A 20,674-nucleotide genomic window follows, 5' to 3' on the forward strand; every position below is an offset into this window, starting at 1 on the left:
CCTGAGAATAAGCTCCCCCAAAGGCAAGCATGTGTGAAAGTGTAATGACTGCTCTGTGAACTGTGGGAAGGAAGCTCCTGCCTGCCAGTGTCCAGTGAAGTTGAATGGTGTTCTGAAGGAGTCCAGTTATAATTCCCAAGAAGGTAGGGTAAGGAGCCAGCTAATAGCTTCACCCATTGACCATAAAGAAAACTATAATTCTGTGTGTGATCAAAATTTTTTTAATATTCATTTTTTTGCATAAACTCCTGTGTACAAGTAAGGGTATTCTCTCCTGGTCCCAGAGTCTCCCACTGTTGAAAGCAGCTTTCAAATACACTGTGCCCACACCATGCCACCTCAGTAAATCCCTGCTATCACCCCATCATGCCACCTCAGTAAATCCCTGCTTAGTTAGTGCAGGTGTTCAGTCAGTGTTGGATATTTCTGGTAAATTTTGCTGACCCGTATTGCATAGCCAGACCAACCTCAACTATATCTTTCTCCCAGAGGAATAAGAAACACTGAATGTCGTTTTTTTTTTTTTAGTTCATGTTAACCTAAGCTTACTGATTTTAGCTTTAAAAAAAAATAACGCTGGGTAAAATTATAAACCCTACAATATTTTATTTTAAGATTTGGGCAACTTGAGAGAGAGTGTTTGGTAGCATAAGATTTTTTTTAAGCTTTATTTTAGCCAAGTATTTTTAGGTTAATCATGGGGTAGGATATCTAAACCAATTATTTCAATTTTAGTACCATGTAATCTTTCAGGGAGCATAATTAAAAAGACTCATATGCTGTGTGTGTGTGTGTGTGTGTGTGTGTGTGTGTGTGTGTGTGTGTGTGTGTGTGTGTACACTCAGGTTTTGTTGAGAGAGGGAAAAGAGTGCCGTGTCTATAACGAATTTTCTTTTTTTAGGTGAGAATCCTTTGGCTGACGACCAGAGCAATCACGATATCAACTCTGTGGCCGGAGTTCTGAAGCTCTATTTCCGGGGGCTGGAAAACCCCCTCTTTCCTAAGGAAAGGTTTAATGACCTGATTTCTTGTATCAGTAAGTGAGCTTTCCTCTCTTCCTTGTCTCTCGGTCTTTTCTCAACAGAATTCTTTTCCTCATCCACTTCCTGGAAAGGCCAACCACCCTCATTCACCTACACACATACACACACACACACACATACACACACACACACACCCATTGACTCCGTCACCACCAAACCTCTGAGGCCATTTGTTTCCATTCTGGGTCCCCTGTGAGTCACCTTCACCCTAAGCTGAGTGGACTTTGCTTCTGAACACCCTCAGGCTTCATAGATCTGGGTGCTGATCACTTGGTCACCAGAAAAAGAAAAAGGGAAGGAAAAAAAAAGTGCCCAGTGAGAGGAAAACAATATACTCTTGGAAATGTAGCCTTTTCATTCTTGATTTTCTCAATTGGTATTAAAAGATCTTTTAATATTCCTTCAAGGAATAAGGTAAAATGAGATAAAAGGCCATTTGTATGGTACAAGAACACCCAGTGCCAATTACCTGTCAGCAGGGAGCCCAAGCCAATAGGCAGATTACGTGCAATATATTATGAGACCCGAGTTAGTCATTAGCCAAGCACTGGTATTTTTTCTTCAGTGGGGGATTTTAACACTTCACAGAGGAAGCTGAAAATCATAACAGAAGCATTAGTTACTAACCACAGTCGGATTCTGTGAGTCTGTAAATGCAGTACCTCTCGAAGTCCATGTTCCCGGGGAGGTCAGCTGACCTCATTTCACACATAACAATGAAACCTCCCCTAACTCCACCACCAACACCACCCCCACCCCACCCCACTCCACCCCCCTGCCCTACTGCCAGCCCCGCTGGAAAGAACCAAACTGGAGGTGTCTCTAGAATTCTTCTTTGGCCATGCCGAGAAAGTTCCTCATGTCCTTGCCAGAGAGGTGTTTTTTCTGGTTTTTTTTTTTTTTTGTTTTTTTTTTTTGTTTTTTTTTCCTGTGGTTTCCTGAGGATAGACATCACGTCAACCAAAATGCAACAACTGGGCAATGACCCTGGGCCGGCATTACCAGCTAGCGTTATTGAATCATTTTACACTTTCACGGGTGAGAAATGGTATCCCATCATTGGTATTAATAACCGAGGTCACTGGGTCAGGAAGAACTAGGTTCAAATCCTGGCGTTGCAAGCTTTGTAAACTTGAGCGAATGCATTCTTCATCTTATTAAGTAACGTGTTTCTTTTAACTTCATAGAGTCTATGTGAAGAACAAACTAGGTAATTCAGGGAGTGTTTAGTGTTTACTTAGACAAAGTAAGCCTCCATCCATGTCACTAGTCCTCGTCACTTCTGTGACGGCTGTGCCTAAGGAAAACTCAGGTCACGCGTGCCCATACCTGGTACAACCACGTAGCCATCAACTGTTCTGCTGAATGTTTCTGGCATAATTGTTTCAGGTGCCTTTAGAAATTAAGTTGCTGTGTCCAAAACATATTGGTTCCGGCGTGACTTTTCTGTGATAATCAGTCAAGGTTTTTTCACCAAATCGGGCTTAGCAAAATAGGTAGACTATGAAAGAGAAAATGAAAAATACATGGAATTTTTGTGTACTATTTGTGTATGTGCTCATATGTGTGTTTGTATGTGTGTGTGTGTGTGTGTGTGTGTGTGTGTGTGTGTGTGTTTGTGTGTGTGTTTGATGGTAAGGCACACGTCATGGTGAGCATGTTTCAGGAGTCAGTTCTCTCCTCCACTATGGAACCCAGGGATCCAGTTCAGATTGTCTGGCTTGCACGTCTACCCATCTCCCTGGTCTTGGTGGGTTTTTGTTTTGTATTATTTTTTTCCAGTATTGAGGTTCAAACCCAGCTCCCTGCATTCTACCACTGAGCTGCGTCCCCGTTCCAAGACGCATGTCTTGCAGAAGACACAGGAGATGTCAGGGCTGCAGATTTCTGGGCGCATTTGCAGCCTGAGGTTTAACTGAGCTGGGGTTGTGACTAGGATGTGAGTCGTTTTGTGAACGCTCTGCTTACAAACTCCCATCTGTCCTCACTGAACAGTCTTCTTCACTCACATTTTCCCTAACAAGTCTGATGATGTTTAGTGGACCGTTCTTCTTCAGAATAGAAGGACTTTCAAGGACTCGGTTTTGGACCTCCCCTTACATAACGTGCCTTTACATATCAAGCCCTCCTCTTCCAATCTCTAACCTCTTTAAAAGGAGACGACTCCTGACTAATACTGATGGATCTCCCGGTCAGTGGTTGTTCCTTCCATAACTTCCATAACTGTGGCATATCTGCATTTCCCCCTAACTTTCCAATGAATTCTTTGAGAATGGCATACCACTCATTATTAAATCTCCCCCACCGATACTACAAATTTGTTGTCGTTGCTGCTGCTGCTCTGTGTGTGAGAGACAGACAGACAGACAGACAGAGCTATGGAGCATATATGGCGGACAGCTTTCAGGAGCTGGCCCTCTCCTTCCCCTCAGTTGAAGCAGGATCTCTCTAGGTGTTTCCTTGCTGTCTACTCCAGGCCTGCTCTTCTGCACGCTTGGGGACAATCCTCCAGTCTGAGCCTCCTAGCTCCCCGTAAGATGATGGGTTTACAGATTCTCACCACTGCAGCCAGACTTCTGGTCTGTTAACTCAGATCCAGAGGTTGAACTCAGACATCTTGCTTGCATCCTTGTACCCAATACTACAAACTTTTGACTCTTTGAATCAAACTGGCATGTTGTCTGTAATACGCGGAGCTTTCTGGCGACTCGAAGACTTGATTCTTGCTCTCAAGAAACTTAAAATCTAGCAAGAAAGAGACTATGGTTATGAGTGTCTGTAGCGTAAGTTGGAATTGCTAGGGATGCTGGGGCTGAGAGTTCTGGTGGGGAGCATCTCAGGGTAATAGACCATTTTTACCTGTGACATCGTAAGCACTGCAGCAGTTGAGTTTGATTTTCCTATTAAGGTCATTTTGTGTGACAGTTCATGTGGGAAGGTCTCCCTCTCATCGTTCCTAGGAGCTTATGTAAGTTCCTAAAGCTTTCTGCTTACCTATTTTTGGATTGTTTGAAAGAATCCTGCGTGTGCACACAAGTTGCTATCCTCTCTCTGTGTGTCTGAAGAGCCTCACTCTTAGGAAGCTGAGATGTGTGTAGTAAAGGGGGGTGGGTTGTAACAGCGTTCTCCGTGGCTAATGTACACGATCCATTCCCCACCTCACTGGAAATTTCTTTGAAAGAATGACTGACCCGCGATGAAGTCAGATTAAATACACATTGGAAAGTGGTGGGCTTCCTTGTTTCTGTGGTTCTCACCCAAACATGGTTTTGGTTTTGGTTTTTCAAACTCGCTGCCTTCTGAATGGCTTTGTGAGAGCTCCAGGTCACACCCGCAGTCTGGGCAGCTTGCGGCATGACCACGCAACATGGTTCTGGATTCCTGAGGTGTCCAGCCAAGCAGTTATTCAAGTAAGGCATGGATGTCTTTTTCCTGGCCTGGTTGTGGGCCCAGACGAAATACTTGCACTTCATTTTGCATAATGTATTATCACTTAGGTGACTTCTTAGACATGAGAAAACATTTTTAGAGCAGGAGATATTTTTCCTGTCATAGAAATAACTCTAAAAAATACACAAAAAGCACACAGGACAAAATACTGTCCCCCATAAGCCACACCACCCAAAGAGAATCGGTGATGTGTTCCTTCTGGACATTTGTGCATCCGTGTGCACACAGTGCTTTTGAAGCCAACATGGAGCTATTCTGTCCTTACCTCTTGTGGTGTTCCGTCTTCTTAGTATCTACAGGAGACAGTAACCCAGTGACCTCCCTGTAATTAATCAGCCAGCTTTAACAATTCCTGCTGTTCGCCTGGTCCAGCTCCACCAGCCCCAGCTGTCTTCCCTGTGACATAATCTCCTGTATCAGTGTGTATGTGTCTCTGGGAGATTGGAAATTCTCCTCCTTTCTTCATCAAAGTTCTTATCACGAAACGGTAGTTGATCATTTCAAAGTGGTTGGAAACGCCTTAGAAACACATAGAACAAATGATAACCCTGCTGCCCAGAGAGAAGCAGTTGTGTGAGAAACATTTTGTGTGTGATAAGCATCCTCACGTTGTATGTTAACACAGGAGATGAATGACCCTGAGACCAGTTATACCCTACAGTCAGCGATTTCTCAGAACCATCAAGTAGGCAGTCCGTGCTTTTTTACAGTTAGCTTTTATTACGCAATTAATCTATGATCACTGTTGAAAATTATTAAATAAACTAAGAACATCCATTGGTCCTCTGTGCGGGGAGAATGGCGAGTCTTTCGGCGCCTCTCAGATGGTGCACATAGTACCCGATATATGTGATACATACGTCCAAAAGCAGCTTTATGTAATAGTTCTCATAGTGTATGGTTCATCCACTGAGGGTAGTTTTAAACAACCATCATCATGATCGACTTTGGGATGTTTTCATTGTCTCAGAAAAAAAAGCCCAATTAGCAAACCCTGGAAATCGCTTTCCATTCACCTGTAGCCATAGCCACCCCGAGACCCCGCAAGCGCTAACCTGCTCGCTGTCTCTGTAGATTTTCCCTTTGTGCTCATTTCACATAAATGGACTCACACACCTGTGGTCTTTGTGAGTGGATCTTTCACATAGTGCATATCATAATCAGACATTCACCCTATGTTATTAGAAAAGAAATCATCCCTTGTATGAGTATACCATTCCTACACGTCACAACTAAACAGTATGAAGTTTCTTTTCAAAATGATGAAAATATTCTAAAATTGATGGAGATGATGTGTAATGCTGGTATATCAAGTTCATTGGCTTTATCATTTAAATCGGTACATTATATGGTGTGTGGATTGTAGCCTAATAGTGCTGTTGTAAGTTAAATTATATCACGGTACGCTACCTTTGTGAGTTTATACTTTTAATATGATTTTTACTGGTCATATGATGGCTTCTATTTTATGTAACAAATCCTACTTTTTGTATTGGCTCTGGCGACTTAGGAACATAGAGAATACACATTTGTGTTTCTTTGTATGTGTATCTATTGTCCACTCTTGGTTCTTTCATGGAAAAAAAGCCTTTGAACTCTTTATTATTATTTGTGTGTGTGTGTGTGTGTGTGCATGCCTGTGTCTCTGTATGTGAGTGTAGGTGCCCATAGAAGCCACAGGGCCCCTCTGGAGCTAGAGTGAGCCACCTGAGCATTGAACACAGCCCCTCTGCAAGAGCAGTGAAGCGCTCTTATCCGCTGAGCCATCCTCCCAGCCCCCAAGCTTTTGAACTCTTCCAGACACTCTGTGTTGCGGCTGGTATAAATTGTCTGCTTTTTCTGACGTACCCCGTGGCTCGCTCTCACTCTCTCAGATTCTCCATTTCTATTTGATGACATAGAATTGTGTTCTTGAGGTTTCCTTGATCTCTGAAAATGCTTGCCAGCTGAGTGTCCAATAGTGACACTGTCTGAGGATTTCTGAAGGAAGACTAGGCTTCTCTCCTGCGCTCAATATAAAGTCAGAAGATCAGGGATTATTATTTGTGATTTATATAAAATACGTACTTTTTTAAGTGCTGCTGGTGAACCAGAGGAGAAAGACATCAGCTGTTTACAGAGTTTTCCGTGTGTGTATCTCTTCCCTTGGGAAGCTAGTGTTAACTCGGGTAAAGGCGAGGCAAAGATCCTTCTCAATACAAGGGAATAAGCCATACCTTGCTGTTGGTGGTGTGAACCTATGTCTACCTTGAGACTGGTAACCTCACCCTGAAAGCTGATGTTGGCTCTCTGAGGCTCAAATACATACGTGCCTGTGCCTGCTTTCAGAGTTCCTTCCTGTATGTGGCCACCAAAGGCTTCCCTTTCCTCGTCTTCACGCCCAAGGAGAAATTGCTGCCTTGTGGTGTATTTTTGTTTCCTGGCAGATGAATCCTTTAGCAAAGAGTGCCACCAAAGAGCCCACATGAGGGGTCAGTGGCCACTGGGGTTTGTTGTCGTCTTCTCGTCTAGCTCCAGGTTTGTGGCGTTTTTTACACACGCGCATGTTCCTAGAGCTGTCACCCTGTGGCACTGTGGAGTTGGGAGGCTGGCGTGAGCGCCCTGAGTTGCTAGGAAAAGAACATAAATTCACCTTGGGAGCTTTGCATGCATGACCAAGATTGGACGCATGCCACGTTCACTGACTGCATGAGGTCTTCGATTGTGGGAACAAAACCCAGCTTGAAAGGAGTCCATATGAGGTCTGATTTTCCTGATGCCTCCTTGGTGGAGAATAAAAGATCCGTCTTTCTGTCCAGTACAGCTGAAGGACCATAAATTGCCAACCAGAAGCACACGTTAATCAGTGTGTTGGTGGCACCCACAAATTCAGCCCTGCTATCTACACTCAGGAGAGGAAGTGGGCTGTTTGTAGCAGAGCTGAGCTCCTGTAGGCTGCACACACAAGCCTCCTGCTCAGCCCACCAGGAAACAGCTAGGTGCCCATTGTAGGACTGAGGCCTTGGTACAGATGCATTTGCAGCAACTTCCAGAACACCAACAATGGTTCTTTCTATGTATGTGTGTATGTGGACCATAGTTGCAGGCATCATACATTGGCATTACAAAATCTATTGTCATCTTTTGGAGGTCCGTCTTTTATCCCTATTGCTGTTCACATCTAAACCTTGCATTTGCACCCTAGGGGCTCCCCAGTTATTCTTCTTTTATGGTGAAATGCGTGATAAAATTCACTGTCTTTGGGTGTGCGGCAAAGTCAGATGTGTCCACTGCATTGTGAATCCATTGTCGCTGTTTATTTCTAGAATGTTGATTCTTCCCAAACAGAAACGTTGTGGCCATCAGAGCTGCTCCTTTCTTCTCTTCCCCTAGACCCTTGCAGCTCTGCTTTATGATTCCGCCTAATACAGGTGCCTCATAGAAATGGTATCATGTCATAATGGTCCCTTTGTATATGGCTTGCTTTGCTTAGAGTGGCATCCTTGTGGTTCATCCATGGAATGACCTTCCTCTTTAGGGCTGAGTAATATTCCAACGCATGTCTAGGCCACATGATGTTTATCCATTCATCTGTCTATAAATATCTGGGTTGCTCCCACTTTGGGCTATTACAAATAATGTTACTGTGAATCTCGTGTAAATTTTGAAACTGCGTCCAAAGAGAAGGGACTGAGTTTAGAACAGATTAAGAGGTTCTTAACGTCAGACTAACGCTTCTGGAGGCTGTGACCTCACCTTGCTTCACCTCTGGAGTGGCATTCCCTTTACAAGATATGACAGACATTAACGATAATTATACAGGCTAGGCAGTGGTGGCGCACACCTTTAATCCCAGCACTCAGGAGGCAGAGGCAGGTGGATCTCTGTGAGTTCCAGGCCAGCCTGGTCTACAGAGCGAGTTCCAGAACAGCCAGGGCTACATAGAGAAACTGTCTCAAAAGACCAAAAAGGAAAAGAAAAAACAAAATCCTCAATAAAAAGTGGCACACGGTCTTTCTCGGTTTCATCAGAACCAGCAGGTGCCTTTATATGTGGCCATCAAAGTAGAGGTCACCGCCTACCTGGGAACAGTAGTGAGACGGTTTGTCTCTGCAATGTGTTATCTCCATGGGTATAGTAAACTTTGTAACTGGTTTAGAGCATGAATATAAAGTCGTTTAACCAAAGTTCTCTAATGGGTAATGGGGAAGTGCTACTAAATTCCAAGTTGTTTGATGTTTGTTACTTACGTGTCTTATGTGTGTGCCTACATAACGTTTATGTAAACCGCATGCATACAGGAGCCCAGAAGAGGGCATCAGATCCTGGACCTGGAGTTACAAGCAGTGTGTGCTGGAAGCTGAATCTGGGTCCTCTGCAAGAGCTCTCAAATCCCTGAGCTGGCTCTCCGGCCCTCAGTGTCAAATTTTAAGAATGGTGCATAATGTATATGATTTTACCTCGGGGAGAGATGGTTCTTTTTAATAGAAAACAGCAACCACCTTAGACTCTTTAAAGTCAGCTGCTCGGTTAATAAGCCTTCAACCGGTTAATCCATGACATTAAAAACCCTGCAGTATCCAGACTGGATACACAGTCCTTGACTTAGAGTCTCCGTGACTTGCAGACCACCTCAATTCAAGTATTTCATCTTCCGTCTCCATCCAGTGTGGACCCCAGGTTCCACCCCGGGTTGTTGTAGGAGGTAAACTGCCTATTCTGAGCTTCTGCTTTGATCCTCCTGGAAATACACAGAGTGCCAATACTGACAACTTAATTATTGCATTCTTGTGGCCTGAATTTCTATACCTGCTTAAAACTTAAACAAAAAAAAAATGATAAGTATGCTATACTTTTTTTCCCAGAAGCAATAACCAAAACCACTGCTTGGAAAATATATTAAATATGTATTTATATTCAGTAGATGTTGCCTCCCCCTAAACCCCATTGATGGTGGATTTTTTTTTCCATTTTAAAATACATTACCAACAAGAAAGTGAAGTATCCATGTCCAATTTATGATAACTACACTCATACTATTAGTTACTGATTCGGGTTAAAAGAACAAAAATGTTACAGGAATGTTAATCATATGATGATGATTTCACAGGTCAGGGAGAGGGTTTCGGAACTCCTGTTTTCTGGGAGCTGAGCAGGTGCCATGTCCAGCTGAGGCATCCACAGTGGTGGGGCCTATGTGTTCGTTCCCACTCACCCTGATAAACTATGTGCTGTGCTGCAGACTGATTTGTGATTGAGCAAAAGTATTCCGATATTTTTCATACCTTTCCAGCTGCATGGAGTATATATAAAACAAAATGCCCACTTTGATACTGAATAGAAAGCGGCTTGAGTCAGCACTCAAAATTCCAGGAAAACGAGCGTGGTATGAGTAATCAGGCCCACAGTTTCCAACCTTGGCTGCCCAAAAGAATCCCAGTGATTTTGAAACCCTCCCCATGTGAACCCAAGTCAAGGTCGAGAACCACAACTTAATTCGAAAGAGAAACTAGGTGGGAGAGATTCATAGTCATCCAAGGGAGAAATGCTAAAACTTCCTAGGGAAATGAGCAGTGAGAAAATCAGTGGGTCACCATGTTAGAACTGGTGATCACAGCCTTGAGACTGGATGAGGTTGCCACTAGCAAGAAGAAGGAAACAGCCTGAAGGAAAGTCCGTGCCATGGTGTCAGCATCTCAGAACAGTTAAGGACCAACCATAATACAAAATCACAGGAAAGCTTCAAAATTATTTCAAAACATTGAGATAGATAGATAGACAGACAGGTAGATAGACAGATACATTGATATGTGTGTATATATATTGATATATAGAGATTAATAGATACAATATATGTTTCTGTATATGTATATAGATATATATTGATATATATGTTGATTTTTATTGATAGATGGATAGATACATACATTGATATGTGTTTGTGTGTATATGTCTATTTATTGACATATATAGATATATATGTTAATATATATTGATGGATGGATAGATACATAGATATGTATTGATGTTATATCCTAGAAAGCTGGCTTAATTTACAAACAGCAAGAAGGCATTGGGACCATATGAGTGGCCAAATATAGTGCTCACAACGGGGGGGGGGGAGGGGGAGTGGTTTCTAAATGCTAAAGGACTCTAAATTACTCAAGGCCAAGACCATGGCCATCACACAAAATAAACCAGTGTGGTACATACCTGTTACCCCAACACTTGTAAAGACCAAAGGATTTTGAGTTTGAGGTCGTCAGGGTTATGTGAGACCCTGTCTCAAAAACTAGGTAGAGAAAGAGTCAGGAAGGCAGGTAAGGACCACATGCAAGTCAATTCCGGGAAAACAGTGAATGCTGACAGGTCAGAGGAAACACCACCCCTGGAGACGTGGTACACACAAGTGACTGCTTCCTGTGATGGTCAAGGTGCCGCTGATGTTTGAGTGTGTCCCCGTAAGGGGTGCTGCACAAATCTGCTCTAAATGTGACCTGAAGGGACTCTGACCGTGTCTTCTCTGTCCTGTAGGAATAGATAATCTCTATGAGAGGGCGCTTCACATCCGCAAACTCCTCTTGACCTTGCCCAGGTCGGTCCTCACAGTGATGAGGTACCTGTTTGCCTTCCTCAATCAGTAAGTACACTGTGTTCTGTCACAACGCCCATCTACATTCTGTTTGTGTTCTCGAATGCTGTAAAATGTGTGTTGAGTTCCATTCATCAGCAGAGTCAATGGGGGAGGGATTGAATGTAAGCTGAGGGACCATTTTTTACCTCGGGAGATCAAGGACTTTTTATGATACATGGAAAGTCTGGAGAAACTGTGGCTGGCCTTACATGCAAAATATCCAAAATACTGTTATAAATAACACTTTGTAGTGAAATATGTGGGTTTTTTTCCCCAACTTCCATCCAGCGCTCATGTCAAAAACGTTTTTGTCAAAATGATGTAAACCACCTTCTCCTAGCAAAAAAATTCTGTCATTTTTTTTAATGTTGTAGTCGAGGATGGAGGGGGACTGTAGATGGCTTAGATATCCATCCAAAAGCAGCATTTTCACAAATTCACTGTAATGAGGTCTCCTCAAGAAGAAAGTATTTGTCTTGCAGTCGCTCGCTACAATGTTGAAACAGGAATCTTAAGAAAGCACGGACATTGTTTGCAAAGAAACTTGATTCTTGATGGGGCAACTTGGTTTTCTGTTGCGCTGCTTGCTGATGCACTCATCAGGTTCTGTAGGCACGCCTCCCTCAGATCCCATCTAAACATCTTCCTGTTATGCCACATTTCAGTTAAGCATCTAGACGCTCACAATTCCTGAGAGTCAACGACTAAGTGAGCAGAGGGACGTGCCTTCTCCCTCTAGTACAGATTCTTCCCTTCGTCAAATGAGGATTTTTTTTTTCACCTGTATTTCACTCACAGAAGCCACGGAGACTCATGATAACCCTGCTGGCTAGTCCTAAAATCAAATCCACTCAGATTGGCCACAAGAGCCACGGAGCACACACTAGGTAACTGCTTACAGGGAGAATAGAACTAGGCTCTACGGCTCACCTTAGGGTACCTAAAACATTCCCAAAGGACAGTAGGAGGTCATTTGGACAGAAGTGCTACCTTAAAAAGAGATATGAACTGCGTCTACCATAAACAGATGCTGCCCGTGGCTACCTTAGACTAAGCCTGGTCACCTAAAACATTGTCAGAGCCCAGGATCACCTTGAAAATGCATGATTCCCTTCCCTTAACAACTAGTGTGGACCCCCATGGGGTCAGCAGTGCTGTTCCTGTCCAGTTTTTCTGACACTCCAGAGCAAAACCCGCTGTGAACTAGTGACGACCCACCATGGCCTAGGAAAGCAGTGTTCCAACCAAGAAAGTTCTTGAGGCTTTAATGTAACTCTTGGCAAAGCTCAGGTAGATGGCAAAGTCCTCATGAGTCGGGCAGCTGGCACTGTGTTCACTGGTTCTGCCCACAGATGCCTGCACTTGCCTGCAAGGAAAGATGAGAGACACACACACACACACCCAGAATACTTGAAGTGGGAATCCTAAAAAGGGGGATGAGCTGTTCTTTTCTCCTGTAAAATCAAAACTGGGAATCGCAGTTTAACTCAAATTTATGTTCTTCAAGCCAGCACTAAAATAAAGACCTAGAAAGATTAAGCCCGACTCTTCCCACTGAGCTCAGGTGTGAGTTTTAAAAAGTGGACAATTCTTATTGCAGAATCTCGCTTCTTCCCCTAGCCCCGTGTTTCAAGGTGTCTCTCGGTCGCCCAGTGGCAACGTGAGGCCTTTTTTTTTTTTTTTTTTTTTTTTTTTGTATATTTGAGAAATGGCAGAAGGGAAGGACATATGGTAGCTGTGGGGATCATTCTTTACATTTTCCCTCTCTCCACTATCTCTTTATCTCCATTAAAGGCTGAAGTACCCCGTCAGGTGGCGTCTTGGATGCTAAGTGTCTGTCACTACCTCACAAATGCGGTGGAGTCTCCTTTTTCTTCTCCCCCTTGTGTTCTGTTCGCCTGCATTTTGCATTTCCTTTGGTGGCTGACATTCTATACACTGAGAGAGAGCACGCCTCCAAACTCCCCAGAGAATTGCAAATTCCCTGTGTGTTAGAAGCCCCACATTAAAGAGCTGGCTGGCTGGGAGTCGCCTGTGAAATATCTGTAATATTTCATAAAAATAATCGTCAACATCTGTAATGCTGAGTTGGGAAATTAGTCGCAGACAGCCAGCACTGTGCCCGGAGCTTTCCCACCTTAGATGGGACAATAAGAGAATTAAGATTTGCTCTTTGTCTTGTGCCTTTTTGGTGGCATGAGTTGTCACCTAGGGTGCAGAAACAGCGGCAGGCTATCACCCCACAGTTGTTCTTTGCCTCCCCGCAAACAAAGATGGTTTGCTTTTATTCTTTTTTTTTTTTCTTGCAAGATTTATAAGGGGGAAAAGTTGAAAGCTAAGGTATCTTTGAGTGGTAGGTCAAATGTAAAGATAGAATCGTCAGGCTTTATGAAAATTGCACTGCACAGCCCAGATTCCCATGAGCCGCATTTATGGGCCGAGACCTTAATATTTACCAGTGCAACTCATCTCGGTCCTTATCTCTATTACAGTTGATGTCGTTTTTAAACTCGGGGCTTCAGGAAGCGCCTCTGACTCACACACATAGGATGTGTGTTCCCCTCCTCTCCTAACTAGTCGATCTTAGTCTGTTTGGGGGGTTCGATTAAGTGGATGGAATATCATTTTTCCTCTAATGATAAAAAGAAAACCAATGGTTTAATCTGTGTTTTCAAAATACGAGGTAAGGGTGCTGGAGAGATGGCTCAGTTGTGAAGAATATACCCTACTCTTCCGGAAGATGTGAGTTCAGATCCCAGCACCCACAACAACCACCTGTAGCTCCTGCTCCAGGGAACCTGACACTCCCTTATGTCCTCCATAGGGCACCTGCACTATAACGTGTACACACACACACAGATGCACATACACAGGGTTTTTTTTTTTTTTAGTAAAATAAATTCAAAATGTGAATTATGCTGTTAAGTACTTTCCTTTCCCAAACCCCTTTTTTACAGTCTTTCCCAGTACAGTGATGAGAACATGATGGACCCTTATAATTTGGCCATTTGCTTTGGCCCAACATTGATGCCTGTCCCAGAAATACAGGACCAAGTGTCTTGCCAGGCGCATGTGAACGAAATCGTGAAGACCATCATCATCCATCATGAGACGATTTTCCCAGACGCTAAAGAACTGGATGGCCCCGTGTACGAGAAATGTATGGCTGGAGGCGACTACTGGTGAGTCCACGAGCAGGGTCCTCCCTCTCAGGGACACGTAGCTACTGACGGAATGATACACGAGAATTATCCAGCACTGAGGAGGTGAAAGTGCTCATTGCTGAACCGTGAGGACCTGAGTTCAGATCCCCAGCACCTACGTAAAAGTTAGGTACAACAGTGTGTAACTCCAGCACTGAGGCGCAGAGGCAGGAGGATGCCAGGAGCTCACTAGCCATCCAGCCTCTCCAAACAGGGAGCTCCAGGTTCAGTTAGACCCTGTTTCAAAAAAATAAGAGGGGAAACAGCAAGGCGGTAGTGGCGCACACCTTGAATCCTAGCACTTGGGAGACAGAGCCAGGCGGATCTCTTGTGAGTTCGAGGCCAGCCTGGTCTACAGAGTGAGATCCAGGACAGGCACCAAAATGACAGAGAAACCCAGTCTTGAAAACCAAAAAAAAAAAAGGGGGGGAGGGACAAGAGAGAAAAACATTAGTCTCAGGCTCTAGCTTCTACATGGACACATGAGGCACTACACCAGCATATACGTGCATATACCACATACACACACACAAAATAAAATGCCCGTAAGCTACCAGTGCTTTTAATTTATTTTAAAAAGGAGAAACTAACAGCATTTAAGTTAGAACAATAAAGTCTGTGGCACTGGAGGCTTTATTGTGGAAGCACACTGTTAGTGGACTATTGTAGATAATTTTGACCTCTCTGGGCCTCTGTAAAGAATAAGGGTTTTGCCTTTTCAGAGTCTGCTTATTTAAGGGTGTACTGGCGAGTTCCAGGACAAGCGGGGTGACATAGAAAGACACAAAGACAGAGCATGAGCTCTTGATGCCAGAGAGAGCTATGTTAATATTTTATTACTGGACTAAATCAAGAAGAGATGACTTACTGAATTCACAGATTTCATTTCCATTCTTGGGTTTTATTTGGGTCTGGGTTTTGGTTTTTCTGATGCCAGGGATCAAACGCCTCGTGTGTGCGTCCCCAGCCTCATCATATAGGTTTATTCCGTGACAAGTATCTTCATGTTCTCTCTTCATGGGAGCCCCGTCGAGCAAATATATTTTTACTCTTGTTTATTTTCACTTTCACTCTAACAAAGAAGTATTATAATAGTACAGGTCAGTGTGAGCAAATTTACATTAATGTGTTCTGAGACATTTTTAGCGTGGTGTCCCTTCCCAGCCACGTACGTGAGTGACAGCAGAGTCCACGGAGTGATCCTGAATGGCGGGAATCTTAAAATGTCTGCGCTCATTGTTTGATGGTTGATATGTGGGTTCCAGTCATTTTTCTATGTGAATAACGAAAGAAGTCTCAGTCCTTGAGGTCCTCTGCTATGCCAGAGCGCTTATTTATCAGTGATTCATCGTGAATACTAGAGGCCAATCAGGACACCCAATGGTTAGTGTTAACATGAATATTATTTAATGGGAACAGCCCGGGTATCTTAGTCTATTTTCTGTCACTGTGACAGAGTACTTCAGACTAGGTAATTTAGAAAGAAGGAACTTCTCATAGGTGCAGAGGCTGGAAGGCCTGCCCAGAACTCTAATGCCCCTCTCGTAAAAGGTGGATGCATACATGCACACATATGTGTGTATACACACACACACATCTACACACAAAAATACACATATGTGTATACACACATCTACGTATGTACATGCATATACTCATGCACACACAAATGTATACACAAACAAAAACCTTTTTACTTTTCCTGTGGTAAAACATCCTGACGTAAGCAACCGAGGGTGAAGGGTTTGTTCTGCCTCACGGTTCCCGGTACAGCCCGTCATGGCAGCAGAGACGTGTGGCAGCGGTCTGCACTCGGGGAGCAGAGGAAGATGGATGCTCGTGCATTCACACCATTGGGACCCCACTCTTGGCAGGTCTTCCCACCCGAGCCAACCAGGAAATCCCTCGCAGGCATGCCCAGTTATAGTAGCCGCCATGCACATACGTGTCCGTGTGCACATACATAGAACCAGAGTGACGGAGGCACTGGCGTTCTGAGGTTGGGTTCTCCAGGACTGTCCCTGCCTGCACGGGAGTCTTGTGTTTCCTTTGCTGTCATGATCACTCTTTGGTTTCGTGTGTGTTCCCGCCAACAGCGACAGCCCGTACAGCGAACACGGAACGCTGGAGGAAGTGGACCAAGACGCGGGCACGGAGCCGCACACCAGTGAGGACGGTGAGTCGCCTGTGTCTGTGTGTCAGCGACACAGTCTCCGGCTTTTTATCCCGGGTGCTTCAGCTGGGTGTCCATCGCTCTCGTGTTCTGTCTCAGGACCGGTTACATGCTCCGACGCGCCTTCCCTGCTGTGAGGACAGTTGATCAGTCTGTCAGGGTTCTGTTTTCACTCTGGGTCAGCTTCAGGAAATCCTCCTCACCCCTCTTTAAGTATATCATTCGTGTTGTGACCATAGATCCAGTGGTGGGATTAAAGGCGTGCACCACCACGTCCAGCCCCTTTTCCTTCAATGTATACTCTAAATTTTCTCTTAGAACCTCTAGCTGTGTGCAAATTCCTCTTTCATCTGCTGCTTGGTCAGTGGGTTTTTTTTTTGTTGTTGTTGTTTTAAATTCCTTGATCTTTACTCTTAAATATCGGATTTTCCCCCATTTCACATTATATGTCTGATAATTCTAACACATTTTCTGAAGGTGAAAAATGCCCAAACAAAGCAATATGAAACATTTTTTTAAAAATCTCCAAAAATACCATTGAGTTTATGTTGTGTTGACCATCTACTGCTGGGTGTGAGTCTTGTCCTTAGGTGTGGTTTGTATGCCCAGGGAGACTGCTGGAGAAAACTCATTTTTCCTTTGTGAGCACTTGTCAATTGGAGCTAGGTTCTGGGTTAGGTAGGAGGGATGTGTCTGCTTCCCCTCTCAGCATTTGGAACTGTGCACGCTGCCACAGAGTCTGTGAGCTCGTGTGTGTGCCGGTCCTGTTGTGTCTAGAAGACATTGATTCCTTGTGTCTCTTACACCCTTTCCACTTCCTCTTCTGAAGGGTTCCCTGAGCTCTGAGGGAAGGATTTGATGGAGACATCGCATTTAGGAATCAGTGTGTAAACGCATGTATCCTGTCCCAACTGCCCAGTCCTAAATAATCGACTCAAAGGCTGAATATGAATGCTTGGCCAATAGCTCAGGCTTGTTACTAGCTAACTCTTACATTTAAATTAACCCATGGTCCTATTTATGCTTTGCCATGTGACTCAAGGCTTGTTACCTCATTTTTTATATGCCCTGCTTGCTCAGCGGCTGGCTGGTGTCTCTCCTGATTCTGCCTTCCTTTTTCCATCGTTCACAGTTTGGCTTGCCCACCTAACTTCCTGCCCAGCTACTGGCCTGTCAGCTTTTTATTAGCCAATGAGAGTAACACATATTGATAGTGTAGAAAAGGATTGTTCCACAGCATTGCTCCAAGGTTTCTGCAGATTCTCTGGGTCTCTATATTTGTTCCCATCTCCTGTAGGAGGAAGCTTCTCTGGTGATGGCTGAGAAAGACACTGATCTATGGATACAGAAGAATGTAATTAGGAGTCATTTTACTCCTACATTCCTTCAGTAGAGTAGTAGTAGTTGGTTTTCGCTTAAGTCTATGGCTTATGTAGTCTGAGGTTCTTTGGCCACAAGAGCAGTGTGAGACATGAGTTCCACCTCATGGAGCAGGCCATAAACATTGTGCTCTTTTCTAAAGTAGAGTGAGTTGGCCTTTTCTGGGCTTAAAAGACATGAGTTCGCACTTTAAAGAATATTTCTATGATGTTACTGAAAACTTCTGAGTCCCAACTTCTGATACCATCCTTTTCTTCATCCTAGGTTTCTGTTTATCTCTCAGGTTCATCCCTTTTTTCTTTCTTTTTCCTGATGACTTCTGAGTATACCTTTGCTTTCTGTGGTAGAGGAAAAGCCTAGGCAAGGCCCAGCCACCTCTCTCCCCATATACCAGTTCAACTTCATGTCATCTGCCAAATGTCTACCTCTTGACTACAAGAGAGAATCTTTGTTGAACACACAACAGTGTAGACCTTATTTTGATCAGGGCCACCACTTTTGCTGGAAAGAAAAGCATTGCTCTCAAGGAACATGTTCTTACCCCCAGTCACAACCTTCAAAGTTCCGTAGCTAAATCAACTGGAATGTTGGTTGTCTTTTATGACCGTCAGATACATGTGTTCTTTTCTCTATCACAGTATCACCAGAGACCAAATTCTGTTTTCAAGACGGCAGTAGATGACAAATCTGAAAGGAAACATAACAATAATAATAATAATAATGATAATGTTCCTAGGAGAAGGCACAATATTATTACATCATAAGTACAATGGGAACATAGGACTTGAGAGCACCAGGCCATCCAGCCGCTCTGCCGAGTCCGCTTCCCCTTTGCACAGTTATCAGAGCCATGCAGAAGCACTAAGTAATCACATTACAGCCTTGCTATTATTGGTATTGATGTCAGCGTTAGCAGCATTCTAAGAGGGCGCCACAGGACCCTAAAGGACCATATGGCTCTCGTTATGAAAGAACCATGGCGCCCCATGCCCTGAGATTGATTTGCCATGCAATGCCCAGACTAAGATGCCTGTAAATACCTTATTGATTGACACTTGACTGTGAAATGGCTCCCAGGAGAGTGCAAAGAGTCAAAATAATGAAATTGCTGAAAATGACTTGTTGATCTACTAGGATCACCAATAAAATGGTCTTCTGATGCTTGTGGCCATCCTTGCAGACCCTGCCCCCATGGTTCAGATACTCCTGGTGTCCTTTATATGAAAAAGCAGTAACAAAAAGATGTGACAATCACAGAGGTCGTGATTCTAAAATTGTTTGTATATGTAATATACAAGTTGTTCTAGAGAGCCTTTGGCCAGCGTTAACATCGTAACCCTGCATGCATGGAAAAGGCGTAATGAGCCTTTCCCTTCTCCTTGACACATCATGCATGGATTATATATCCTGTCCTCTGATGGTAGCTTTTCATTTTTTAATTAAAAAATATAAGGGCATGTTGGCTTGCAAATCCTATATCGTGAAGTTACTTTTCACAAATTAGCACGTCTTCACTCCATGAACAGACTTGTTTCTATCCTCCAGGGAAAATTGGAGTACAGATTTTCGTATCTCATCATCTCAGATCAAGCAGGATTGATTCTTTCTCTGGAAATTTGGAACAAAGGGTCACTCCATTTAAATGGAAAGTCCTTTAAATATTTAATAGTACTCCTGTTTGCAAAGTCTTCATAAAATGTGACTTGAGGTGGAATGCTATTACTTTTCTCTTTGCTCTAACAGAATTTCTCAAATCACCAACTTGAGGAAGGGGGAGGGTTTTTTTGTTTTTTTTTTTTTTTTTGACTCAGAGTTCAGGAGATGTGGTCCACTGTGGTGGGGAAGACAGGGAGGCAGCCTGAGTGATGGGTGGCTGGCTACCCTGGTATTCAGGAAGCAGAGAATTTGGCTGTTATTCTATATACAGAGAGAATTCTCACCTACCTATAACTCCCTAACCCTGCCCCCTACAGGTCAACATCTGCCAGGCAGGCACCCTATACAGAAGGTTCTTTCATTAAAGAAAGAACAGTGTCCCAAAACAATGTCACCCAACTCTGGACCAACCATGAACACCATGAGCCATATCACAAACACCCAAAGCATGAACATCTGATCTCAAAGTTTTACCCAGTTGCTACAAAGATGAACATTGTTGTTCTGAAAGCTCTGACACCTTTTTCCACGCAGGTTCTAGTGTTATGGTTGGGCATGATGACATAATATTTACCTCAAACACGGTCTTCAAATGATTTGCTGTACTTGACACAAGGCCTTCCCATGAAGGTTTTCAATGTTTGTTGCTTTTCCTGTCCCAGAGAATTCTGAATTTATCAAGTGAGAGAGAAGCCTAGCTTTCTTTATCCCCAAATTTCTCACAAAGTCATTATCCGTAAGTACAACAGACGCTGGGGTGAATGCTGGGAAGAACGAGCTTTTCAAATGAGTAGATGTGTTATCAGGACAGGTAGAAAGCAATTTCCTGAACTGTTGAGAGATGGCTTGACCCCACCACGTTGCCTGCATGTTCTAGCATCTGTGAAACTAACCCATGCCCAGGTTTTAGCAAATGAGGCATGGTTAATTATACAGATGTTCTTATAGGCATACACTCCTTGCCTTTTTCATTTCCGCTTACTTTTCAGTAGATGTCCAGTCACGCCTGTTGGACAGCAGGAACAAGAATGGGGGGCTGGTAGGAGAGGAGGAGAAAAGCTTTGAATGAAAGACATTTCTGCAGTTGGCTAAATCACAAAGCACCCTTTAGAGGGCTTTAATTTACTGTGGTCTGTCCACCTCTCCTTTTAGTATT

The 20,674-nt window shown here is 43.7% G+C and overlaps 1 protein-coding gene across 1 annotated transcript in view; it reads left to right on the top strand.

The window, feature by feature from the left end:
• Srgap1 (SLIT-ROBO Rho GTPase activating protein 1) overlaps window positions 1–20,674 on the top strand; it is a 171,715-nt gene that overhangs the window by 140,205 nt on the left and 10,836 nt on the right. The window contains exons 15-18 of the mRNA XM_059245782.1: window positions 902–1,036; window positions 11,007–11,112; window positions 14,064–14,288; window positions 16,406–16,485. Coding sequence (XP_059101765.1) covers window positions 902–1,036; window positions 11,007–11,112; window positions 14,064–14,288; window positions 16,406–16,485 — 546 coding nt within the window. The remainder of the gene's footprint in view (window positions 1–901; window positions 1,037–11,006; window positions 11,113–14,063; window positions 14,289–16,405; window positions 16,486–20,674) is intronic.

Source organism: Peromyscus eremicus, chromosome 18 (assembly GCF_949786415.1).
Source record: "Peromyscus eremicus chromosome 18, PerEre_H2_v1, whole genome shotgun sequence".
Taxonomy (NCBI): Eukaryota; Metazoa; Chordata; class Mammalia; order Rodentia; family Cricetidae; genus Peromyscus; species Peromyscus eremicus.